The sequence below is a fragment of the Coenobita brevimanus genome, chromosome 97 (assembly GCF_032717465.1).
Source record: "Coenobita brevimanus isolate Jiangsu-jjx chromosome 97, ASM3271746v2, whole genome shotgun sequence".
NCBI lineage: Eukaryota > Metazoa > Arthropoda > Malacostraca > Decapoda > Coenobitidae > Coenobita > Coenobita brevimanus.
The window spans coordinates 5,346,472-5,358,670 of record NC_137050.1 but is presented as its reverse complement, the minus strand read 5'-3'; the positions used below and the strand labels follow the sequence as shown (position 1 = coordinate 5,358,670).

Genomic DNA, 12,199 nt, shown 5'->3' with positions numbered 1-12,199 from the left:
CCAGATTATTTCATCCAACCTAGGAAAGGTGTCTCACATTCTTATCATGACTGTATTTAACCCCTCCAGTTCGAACCGTCTGTCCTAAACCGAATCAAATCGTCAGGAGATGGCATTAAAAAAAAAAAAAAAAAAAAAAAAAAAAAAAAAAAAAAAAAAAAGGGGGGGGGGGGGGGCCCCGAGGTTTAATGAGTTATTGTCTTAAACGATTCATCCTCCTCCCCGCGCCGCCATCACGGTTCAAACCCCTATATCCATTAGGATTACCTTTTCTTTCTTAGCCCCGTGGATAAGGGAAGATTTGTTCCCTTATTCGGGAGTGAAGGGGCAGAGAATGGTTGGTCTAATGACAGCTGCCTCTGACTATTTAGCTTACGACATCAGCTTTTGTTATCATGACCCATCTGTTTTACAAAGCTTTTCACAGCATCCTTGTAGTAGGCGTGACGACTGACTGACTGTCCTTGCATTCCACAGTTTCCACTCTGCCTCGACACCCACTCCTACTGCTCCCATACCCCAAATCCCCCACCATCTCTGTCCCTAACTGCACTCGTATATACCACCACTACCACCCCACCCCACCCCATCCCACCATACTCCTACCCATTCCTCACTCCTACGCCTATCCCTATGCTTATCTCTACCCATAGCTTTACCCCTACCCCTACCCCCACCCCATCACTCATCACTACCCACCCTTCCCCCACTCTTCATACACGCTTTCAGTGCCAACTCCCGTTAATATCTTGATTTTTCACCAGTCATTCTTCGGTCCTGAAAAGAAAAGGCCTTGCTGCAATGGCACCGATATAACGGGGCGGTTCCACTGTCTGGTTATTTACATGTCCTTTTACTACTTCCCTATCCCCCAAAAAGAGGGTAGTGAACTCCAGATGAGCAAATTCATCCTGCAGTCCACAGGGTTCATGTTTCAGATGAACTTGGGTCCACTACTGTAACACCCCAACTCAAACTACAACCGCCAGGACGTATTACCTTTAGCCCAGTGACAATAATAATTACATTCTGGCTACTGAAGAGAAGATTTTATATAGATTAGAAGACCCTTATAGCGAAGGGGCTTACTGAAGGCTTTATCTAACCCCTCCAGCTTCTAGTATCCCCCAAGCTCAATATAATCAACTGGAGGCAACAAAAGGAAAATAAATAATACATCACTGAAGTGGATATGGTTCATCCGTAAACACGTGTTTTTGTTAACTGATGTAAAGGTAAACGTATGGGGCCTTTACATAGTTTATATTTACATTAGGAGGATGTAGCAAGAGAAACATAAGGGGTGAAGGGGAGGGGAAGTGGAAAAAGGGGAGAGTGGAGGAGGCGAACGAGAGGGAATAAAGCTGAACTATAGTCAGAAGTACAAGGAGAGGGGAAGATGGGGGTGAATAAAGGGAAGAAGTGCTGGAATGGGAAGAGAACAACAAAGGAAAAGGGAAAGGGAGGAGGTGAAAGGGGTGGGAAGAGTGAGAGGAAAGGGGAAGGAGACTGAAAAGGTGGGACGGGAAGGGAAGGGAAGAAGACGTGGGTAAGGGGATAGGAAGAAAGTATGATGGGAAGGAAAGGAAAAGGGAGGGAAGAGAGTGACGAGGTGGGTGGGAAAAGAGTAAGAAGGGAAGAGAGTAAGAAAAGAAGAAGTGAAAGGATGGATGGGAAGAGAGAGATGGGAAGAATAAGGAAGGGAAGGGAAGGGAAGGGAAGGGAAGGGAAGGGAGGGGAGGGGAAGAGAAGGGAGGGAAGGGGAAGGGAAGGGAAGGGAGGGAAAGGGGAAGGGATGGGAAAGGGGAAGGGATGGGAATCGGGAAGAGAGAGGTGGGAAGAATAAGGAAGGGAAGGGAAGGGACGAAATGGGAAGGGAAGGGAAGGGAAGGGAAGGGAGGGGAGGGGAAGAGAAGGGAGGGAAGGGGAAGGGAAGGGAAGGGAGGGAAAGGGGAAGGGAAGGGAAGGGAGGGAAAGGGGAAGGGAAGGGAAGGGAGGGAAAGGGAAGGGAGGGAAAGGGGAAGGGAAGGGAAAGGAAGGGAAGGGAGGGAAAGGGGAAGGGAAGGGAAGGGAAGGGAGGGAAAGGGAAGGGAAGGGAAGGGAGGGAAAGGGGAAGGGAAGGAAAGGGAAGAAGACGTGGGTAAGGGGATAGGAAGAATGTATGATGGGAAGGAAAGGAAAAGGGAGGGAAGAGAGTGACGGGGTGGGTGGGAAGAGAGTAAGAAAAGAAGGAGTGAAAGGATGGGTAGGAAGAAAGTAAGAAGGGTAGGGAAGGGGAGAGGAAGGTGTGAAGGGATGGGGAGGTAGGAGTATGGTAAGAACAGGTACAGTACGTGCAGCTATGGCAAAGGTGCCCGACCCGAGGAAGCACTGCTATGGCGAATGCATAGGTGATCGGATTGGTGAATATTGCTGTTCTCTAAACCTAAGTTAGTCTATCTATAAACCTAACCAAATTATTACAGATCATTAGTTAGTTAACTGTTTATTTAACAAATTGTGTCATTTTCCCTCTCATTATTTTCATTTCCCCACATAGTACTGTTTTTATCTTACTTGATGTTCGAATTTATCAAGCATCTTCAAAAATATACAGGCTAAATAAGCCTCAACAGCGTTATATTATTAGATATTGTTTTATTTTTCTTTCTATTCAATATTCTACTTGTGAAGCGTTTGGTAACTGTATGAGGGAGAAAAAGCATAGACAAGCAATCTTATAACGACTAAGCTCAATTGAGTTCTAAATGCATCTCCATAACTCCCTTCCCTCTTTATCACGCGTTTAGAGAAAGACAATATGGGTTATGCAGAGAAGAGTCAGTGGAAGGAAGGGAGGGAAAAAGTATAGGGTGTACGGTGTAAGTTAACTGCATTTTATATTAATGCATTCCGTCCTCATTCTCTCCCCCCACTGACTCGGATCTGAACGTCTGAAGCGGTATGTCTGGTGGCCGTGTCCTCCATCCTGACACTTTGTTGTGACACGCAGGAGCACTTTCGCTGATACGTTCCTACCGTATATCGCCTGCATTTCCCCCCATCCCTATTGTCTTTCCCTTCCTCCCCTCCCCATTTGTACACATGGATATCTGATTGTGGGGGGGTGTCTGTGGCGGCCTTATCGTTAGAAATACATATCCAGATTTTCTACATTTCCCGCTTCCCCAATGCTTCCTCTCGCCCCTTCTCCTGTCACTCACTTGTATATGGAAGTCTGAAGGAGGATGTCCGCGGTGGCCGTGTCCTCCATCCGAATGCCCTGTAGTGACACATGCAGGGACACACGCTCCGGCTTTCGCGCCACCTGCTTTGCCGTGTGGATGATGCGCTTGATGGCCTCCGCCGTGGCCGCCTCGCCCTTGGGGTCATCAACCAGCGTGGATCCTAGGTACTTGCAGTAGAAGGTGACGCCCTCCACCACTGGCTCACGTATAGTGGCCCATTCCTCTGACAACTCTGTACACACACAGACAATCTTAGTCGTAAAGACAAGACCTTTACATTTGAAAAGTTACAGTACATAAAAAAAAAAAAAAGCATATTCTTTTCATGCAATTACAATATGTACAAGTGGATACAGTATACATATATTTACATTATAAATAGTATACCTTACATATGAAAGATATATATGGGCGTGACTGCTCTGAGTAGTGGCAATTACCCCTGGGTGAATTAAACTTAAGGCATTAAATGAGATGTAGAGGAAGCATTCAATAAAATAGTCCAAATACTGTGACGTAATATACACTCAGACAACGTCCAAATACTCAGTGACGTAAAATACACTCATTAACATACGTCCAAATACTCAATGACGTAAAATACATACATACCGGACATAGATATATCTGGTAAGGATCGAGAGTATTAACACTTGGCTTCCTATGCTCACTCTCAGGAATAAAATCTGTGTGTTAACTAGAATACAATATTTGGACTGTACCGATCATGAGGGTTAAATACTCAATCCTGTGTCCTAGCAAGAAGCGTATTACAAGTTTGCCATTTGTTAACCTCTTAAATCCCGACGCCTTTTTCAGTTTCTTCTTCCTATCTCCAGGCCCTCTGAAAGGAGGGGCTAAATACAGCCTTAGTTATACTTTTCACTACGAGGATTACATAAAATCCTGAATGAAATCGTGCAGTGGAAGCTAATTAAAAACAATCATCAGAGTGACTGGGTTAACTATACAAGTCCTGCTGACGTAACCTTTTGAATCACTTTGTCTTTTTAGTTTATTCTTGCTGCCCTCAGACGATTTTCTTAAACTTAGGGGGGGATCTTTCGTAAGGAAGTGGGGGTTGCAAGAGTTAAATACAGTGCATAACGCGTCATCGGGGTGAAGGTATTAAGAGTCTGTTGCAACTTCAGTCTGAAGATAAATCACCTAAATGCATGATTCATAACTTATCTGGTATCAACAAGGAAGTGACCGATAAAATTCAAGCGTTTCCGTGTTCCTACACCTGCAGGGGAGAACCAAGGTCTATGGGGTGAACTCACCATTTCACCCGGAATGTGAATACACAAAGACTCTTGGGAAATTCTGATTGTCTTTTTTTCTTGAGGATTTTAGCCGACACGCGCAAGCGCGAGCGCGCACACACGCACACGCACGCACACACACACACACACACACACACACACACACACACATTCTCATTCTGACTGGCAAACGAGACTTTAGTGCTTTTTCCTCAGCACATCCACTTGTCCCCTTACACATTACTTATCTGTTTAATACCGACCCAGATTGCATCAACAACAGACAAGGTTATTATTGTGGGGGGAAAAAAAAAAAAAAAAAAAAAAAAAACGCTGATGAAGTTACCAAATCTCCTACGCCATCTAGGAATATGGCCGTAATCAAGACCCACAATTTTAAAAATCTATCTGTCTATCTATAGCCAGACATCTTCATCTCGTATGAAATGGCCACAAACAAATCGCCTCCATGTCGCCCTCCCCTCAACTTGCACCCCCCCCCATCTTATATACCTCTCTAATCCATAAACATTATTATTTATCTAACTATGGGCATTGATTAATCATGTCTATAAGGACCAGTACCGGTAATCCTGTACGTGCAACAGATGGCATCACAGACTGTTTAGACGCTAACACCCACCATCCATACTGAATTCATATACAGTACAAGCTAAGGTTAATTCATCCAGCAGAACTGGTGTGACGGCATCAGCGGGGTATGACATTTCGGTGGGTTTTGTGGAATATCAGCTCAAAATCAAAACATCCTTGTGCCAGCCTGGGAACGATTTCACGTCCTTTGGGTCAACAGTCCACTCTTCTAAATTATGATCACTACTTCTCCATGACGAAAATAGTTAACGATAAATTTCCTTACAAAACATATAAGGCATAAAAAGTGGGTCATATTATTCTTCTGATAAAGGGAGTGGGAAATGCGAAGAATTAACCTTGGTGATGGTGTCCTTGTGTGAAATGAACTGAGAGGATGTTACTATGCAGGCAGGGGCACCAGTTAAGCTAATAATTCACCTCATCTCATTCATTTTCTTCTTCTGCCTAATACTCCATAGCTGATGAAGGCTTGGTACGTGTCCTCTGCCCATAAGTAATTCTCACTAACATGACGCATCACAGAAGTGGCCGACATGCTCTTATGCGAAGTAGAGGCAATGAAATACGTGAAAGTTTGTCCCCACCTGTACCATGGGATATTAACACTGCAGTTCCGGGTGGACCTGGATCAACCCGGACACTGGTACGAAGAAAAACAAGGAGACAGAAAAGGGGAGGAGGTCTATATATATATATACCCCGGTTAGCGAGGCAGAGGTTAAGGTTGTGTGTGTGTGTGTGTGTGTGTGTGTGTGTGTGTGTGTGTGTGTGTGTGTGTGTGTGTGTGTGTGTGTGTGTGTGCGCCCGCGCGCCCGCACATGCGATGCACACAATTATATAAAATTATAGATAAACTGATAAATAAATATTGCTAGCTAGCCAAACAAATAGATACAGACAGACAGACAGACGACAGGCATATATATATATATATATATATATATATATATATATATATATATATATATATATATATATATATATATATGCGCACAATATGAGACCATCGGGGAAGATATGAAGCAAATGGCAATCAGCGGTTAAGACTAGCCTAGAGAAAGTGGCAGAATGAGGTCAGTTTACTCCGGGGTTACTACCTTGACCTTTCCCTGACGGCAAAGATAACTTGACCTTCTCCGCTACCCAAAACAAACACCCTTCTTCCGTGACAGGTAATCTGATACTAAAGCTACCATAAAGGAAAAAAATTTGTTCCCATATTAATAAACCACAAGACTGACACACACACACACACACACACACACACACACACACACACACACACACACACACGAAATTACTTCATCACCATTACATATATCCGGCAAAAATTACCACAAACATTTCAATAATAATATCACCATTACTGTATTACCATTTTACCGAAATTACTAACTTTCGACAGAATTACTGACTTTCCACCTAAATAACAGACGTCCCATAACTAACACCATTTCACCAAAACTGCCAAACCCAACCAACTACCAATCAGCCACAACCACATCACCACAGTTAGCTACCACCGCCGCCACCACCACATAGGACCACTATTCTACCACCACCATACCACAACTTGCTACCAGCACCATGAAAACAGCTGCCACCACCATCATACCACAACTGGATGCTATGACTACCACCACCACAACAACAACTACCACTACCACCATATCAAAACAAGTTACCAGACTACAGTACCATACAACAAAACCACCATACCACAACTAGCTACCAGACCGCACCATATCACCACTAGCCAACACCACCATACCACCACCACCACCACCATACCACAACGGCCAACCTTTCACAAATACTACCACCATACCACAACTTCCAACCCCACCATACTACCACAGAAAAAAAAAATGGGCCACCACCACCATCACATCAGAAGTAGCACCAGGGGAGGAGCGGCCGCGCATCGGAAGTGCGTTACTCGAATATTCTTAAAGGGGACAGAGGAAGTAGGGAGGGCGTGGCCATGAGAAAGGGAAGGGGGATGGAGGCAGAATGAGGGAAGGAGGATGGAAGTACAGGGAGGGAGAGGAAGGAACGAAGGTGGTGGTTGTGAGGAAGGATGGCCAGGTTGTGGTCATGATGAGAGAAAGTTGTGGTCATGAGGGAGGAAGGTTGTGGTCATAAGGCAATGAGAGAGAGAGAGAGAGAGAGAGAGAGAGAGAGAGAGAGAGAGAGAGAGAGAGAGAGAGAGGGCAGTGGTTATGAGGGGAGGGAGGGCGTGGCAAGGAGGGGCTTTAAGAGATTAGATTCCCAGACCAGGTTAGTCACGGGGTGGGTCACGGTTGGTGGTGTGTAGTATAATGCCGTGCAGCTATGGGAAGAAAAACAGGGTACAAATGAGGTGGGTGAAATAACCTTAGAAGGCGGTGAGGCAGGGTAGGAAAAGTATATTCTCTACAGACAGACTTCCTTTTGTAAGTTATGGCAATCGTCAGTAGAGTTAATACTGCCACCCTGAAAGGAACATGAGGGACGGGAAGAAAAGCAGTGAGGTGAAGGATGAAAGAAAACTGGGACAGAACGAAAGGAAAGGAAAAGGAGGGAGGGACGGAAGAATGTAGGGACAAGAGAGAAGGAAATCATGGAGGAATGAAATAATATTGGGAGGGAAAGGAGGGAGGAACGGGAGATAATAGGAGAGGACGGAGAACGAGAAGAGGAAGAAATTGAGATAACAGGAAACAGGCGAATGTATAAATGGTGTGAGGAAAGGAAGGAAAGAAGGAAGACACACTGTGGTGTGTGTGTGTGTGTGTGTGTGTGTGTGTGTGTGTGTGTGTGTGTGTGTGTGTGTGTGTGTGTGTGTGTGTGTGTGTGTGTGTGTGTGTGTGTGTGTGTGTGTGTGTGTGTGTGTGTGTGTGTGTGTGTGTGTGTGTGCGTGCGTGCGTGCGTGCGTGCGTGCGTGCGTGCGTGCGTGCGTGCGTGTGTGTGTGTGTGTGTGTGTGTGTGTGTGTGTGTGTGTGTGTGTGTCCCAAGATGCAGCTGACGTCATCCCTTCCATATGCTTCCACATTTTCTTTATTTGCGTTGGTTACAACATGTGGGGAAGAGGAGAGATGGGAATGGGGAGAGGAGAGATGGGGATGGGGAGAGGAGAGAGGGGGATGGGGAGAGGAGAGATGGGGATGGGGAGAGGAGAGATGGGGATGGGGAGAGGAGAGAGGGGGAAGGGGAGAGGAGAGAGGGGGAAGGGGAGAGGAGAGAGGGGGAAGGGGAGAGGAGAGAGGGAGGGGAGGGGGAGAGAGAGGGGGAGGGGAGGGGGAGAGAGAGGGGGAGGGGAGGAGGAGAGGGGGAGGATGAAAGTGAAGGGGAAAGGGAGGTGAGGGAGCCGGTGTCATTAAGGCAGATAATACTTGCAGGGCCAATTTTCCTCCACAAGGCACTCAACCGTCTAATATGATCAAGCACCGTATTCCAGTTCAAGGCGCAAACAAGTTGGAGTAAAAACCATGCTCACAGATCCAGCAGTCGACCCTGGAATCAAACCCAAGACGTCACGATTGTGGACAGAGTAAGTTTCCGATTACACCATCGCCACCTCAAGGATGAGAGGGAGAGGGATAGGTGGAGGTTGGGGAGTGGGCTGAGTTGTTGTTGTGGCCTTAGCTTCTTGTGAATGTGAACCCAGTTGACTGCAGGCTGAAGCTACTCTTCTGAAGTCCACCTTCCTCTCTTCAGGGGATAAGGAGGGAGCTGTGGAACTTTTATATAACCTGGCAGCAAAGCCACCCGGTTATATAGGTGCCACCACGTGAAGGCATCCCTCTCCAGCACCGAGTGGGAGAGAAAGGAGGCAGAGTAAGGACGTACAGTGAAGCGGGAGTGGGGCTGACCTCTATGGCACGCGGGAGGGGGATAAGCTGCTTGGCTGACTGCACTACACATCAACAAACAAAGGATCAATTTACACCGTCTTTAACATTGCTTACTCTTGCACACAACTAGTTAGCTCTAGTGTAAGGCGTTCCACATCACGTTGGCTCAATATTTAGCTGCAGATGAATTAACACGTTTCTTCATTAGTGAATCTTTAGTTATTATGTTGTCTTGGAGTCCGATTGAGTGTTTGGAGGATATGTAAGTCTGAAATAAGTGTTTGGGATCACTTCTGAAACGAATGTTTGGGGGATGTATAAGTCTGAAATGACTGGGAAACGTGTAATCCAACAATCATGATCCGTGATGTATCAAAGTTGCTTCACTGAAGCATTTTGCCTGCACACAACCTAGGGAAGAGTATAGTGATGCATGTATTTGGTAAACCTAATAGGAATTTCCATACGTCATTAAAGATGAAGTTATGAAACTCTTCATATTAATTTTATGTCAGCTACCTGCCTCAAATGAAATTCGTATTACAGTATGTATATGGATGAACTAGACATCTGGGAGTCATGTGGCTGGGTAGCTGGCTGAGTACTCGAACGAGAGCAGCGGCAGTGTCCAATAACTTCGACTGTCCCAGAGGAGATATGTTACTTGTGTACAGTTTCACTCTTTAAATTAGGCCTTAAACAAATCATTGCAGGTCATGGGTCGCAATTAAACTCTTTAGATCAAGGGATTAGACTGGTTGTGATTCGCTTAGTAGGTATTGTACATGAGACGGCAAATATATTCAATCACTGAATAGTAACGTGAAATAAATAAAAAAAACGAACCGATGTTTGGTAACAGTCAACTGTTACAGATTCTGTTTATCATGTAAACTAGTTTAGGTCCTACACATATATACTTCACGTTCGTCAAGAGTGGCTGAACATCAAGAACGGCGATCCGGAAGAGGAATCACAAGGGCAGGAATGCAGTAAGTGACAATCTTCGTGATGTTGTTGATGCTGACGACGATGATGATAACAGTAATGACAGCGTTGGTATTATGACGTCGATAAAGAGTAATGATAGTAATGGTGACGATAATGAGTTACAAATGACCATCGCAGCGATGACGACGATGATGGTAATGATAACGATGACAAAGTTAATACAGACGATGACAGTGATAATGAAGTTGGCAACGAAGATACCAGTGGGAATAAATATGGTACAACAACAACAACGACTCCGACTCCGACAGCAAAAACCATGATGATGATGATGACGACGGCGACGATAACGATAATGACAGCAAAACCAACGAAGATGGTGATGGCACTCTTAAGTCCTTGAGGGTTCACAGCAGCCAGGGTACACACGGGTAGAGCTGCATGTGTACACAGCCATAATGAACCTCATGTACAGTCACGGGCAAAAGTTTCCCCTAATGTTCCACTGCCTCTAAGGACTATCTTCTACCACCACTTCTTCAGCGATATACAGGGTGGTCCATATATAACGCTGGACTTCCACTCCAAAGGGCGATTTCTCGTGTGTTGCAGAGACGATTCAGTCAGGGATGTCGGTGTCTGTTCTGCATCACTTATTCATTTCCTACTCCCACTACCATAGCCACGCCCACACTGGCCAACTGAGCCTCCCCTCAACACATACGACACTGCCAAGTGAGTTTCTAGTGAGGCGTTTCTAATGGGCAACCTGTATTTTGCCTATTATACCTTAATATTTTCTGCGTTATTTTTTGACTTAAAATCGACACACGGTAGTTAGCATCGGTGATATACAGGAATGTTTTGGTTCAAAAGGTAAAAGAAATCGCTGAGGGAAACGTGCTACAACATCTCCAAAGCCGCTTAGTGTACGACCCTACTTTAGACCCACGTCACGTCTGCCACTTTCCCCCTTGGCGCATCATATCACAGGATCGTCCATAGGCAGAGGAACGTATCAAGTCTTTCTCAGCTTAGAAATAATAGCCAGCATGAGTGAGGAGATGAAAAGGTGAAATATTAGGCTAAATTCCCCCATCCCCCACACACAGCTAAAACCCCAAGTGAAACCATGAATCACCCGAGAAATTGAGACTTTTTTTATGGCGTGTACCCGGTAAACAATAGCTATCTCTTCCCACTCCTTCAAGAGGCACTCGACACACTACCTAATACAACTTTCACTAGGACGATAGCAGGTAGCGTACTAACGTGGAAAATACTATGACACCCTTTAATTATTATTATTATTATTATTATTAGTAGTAGTAGTAGTAGTAGTAGCAGTGGTGGTGGTGGTGGTGGTGGTAGTAGCAGTAGTAGTAGTAGTAGTAGTAGTAATAGTAGTAGTAGTAGTAGTAGTAGTAATAGTAGTAGTAGTAGTAGTAGTAGTAGTAGTAGTAGCAGCAGCAGCAGTAGTAGTAGTAGTAGCAGCAGCAGTAGTAGTAGTAGCAGCAGCAGCAGCAGTAGTAGTAGTAGTAGTAGTAGTAGTAGCAGCAGGAGTAGTAGTAGTCGCATATTTTATCTAAGTTTGGGATGGATTTTTCGGCTCAGGAGGGACTAGTTTTAGCTTTCAAAATTCGACAGAGGGATTTGTTAGCTTTAAAAATTTCGCCTTTAGAGAGGTTAGTTCGAGCGTTATTAATTCCTTCATTACTGGGGTTCTCTCGGAATGAAGTAGTGTGGTGCCAGTAAGACGTCCTCGGTGTTGACGGCTCTGTTAGTTCCTGGGTAGCTAATAACTTCACTTTCTTTGGGGTGATTTAACGTCTATTCGACTTCATATTTTTTTTTTTTTTACATCAAACATCTTCATTTTTCTTACCAAAATTGTCTTCCTCCTGTCCTTCCTTTCTTTTCTTAATGTTTTATTTTATTTCTATTTTTTTTATTGCCTTCTTTACCATGTCCATATTTTCTTCACAATTCTTTACGGTGTCTTCCCCCCCCCCTTCTTCCTTTCGATTCTCATCCTCTCCCTCTTCCCCCTCATATCCGCACATTCCTCTTACTTTCATATATTTTTTTCTGTTTGGGAGAGACTTTTACAACTGGATGTATTAGTTCTTCACTTTTCTACAAAACTGTTCTCCCTTTCTACCCATCCTCTTTCTCTTCTCTTCACATCAACTCTCTCTCTCTCTCTCATCTGATTCAGTTTAGGGAAGAATTAGAACTAGCACTGTTGGATCTAGCCTTCACTTACCCCCACACTTCTAAAATGCTCACCAAACAAGAATAA

At 44.8% G+C, this 12,199-nt stretch overlaps 1 protein-coding gene across 2 annotated transcripts in view; it reads right to left on the bottom strand.

Moving 5' to 3' along the window:
- LOC145413608 (low density lipoprotein receptor adapter protein 1-B-like) overlaps positions 1-12,199 on the bottom strand; it is a 44,929-nt gene that overhangs the window by 13,161 nt on the left and 19,569 nt on the right. For both annotated transcript variants that reach the window (XM_080283261.1, XM_080283263.1), the window contains exon 2: positions 3,204-3,459. In XM_080283261.1, coding sequence (XP_080139387.1) covers positions 3,204-3,459 — 256 coding nt within the window. The remainder of the gene's footprint in view (positions 1-3,203; positions 3,460-12,199) is intronic.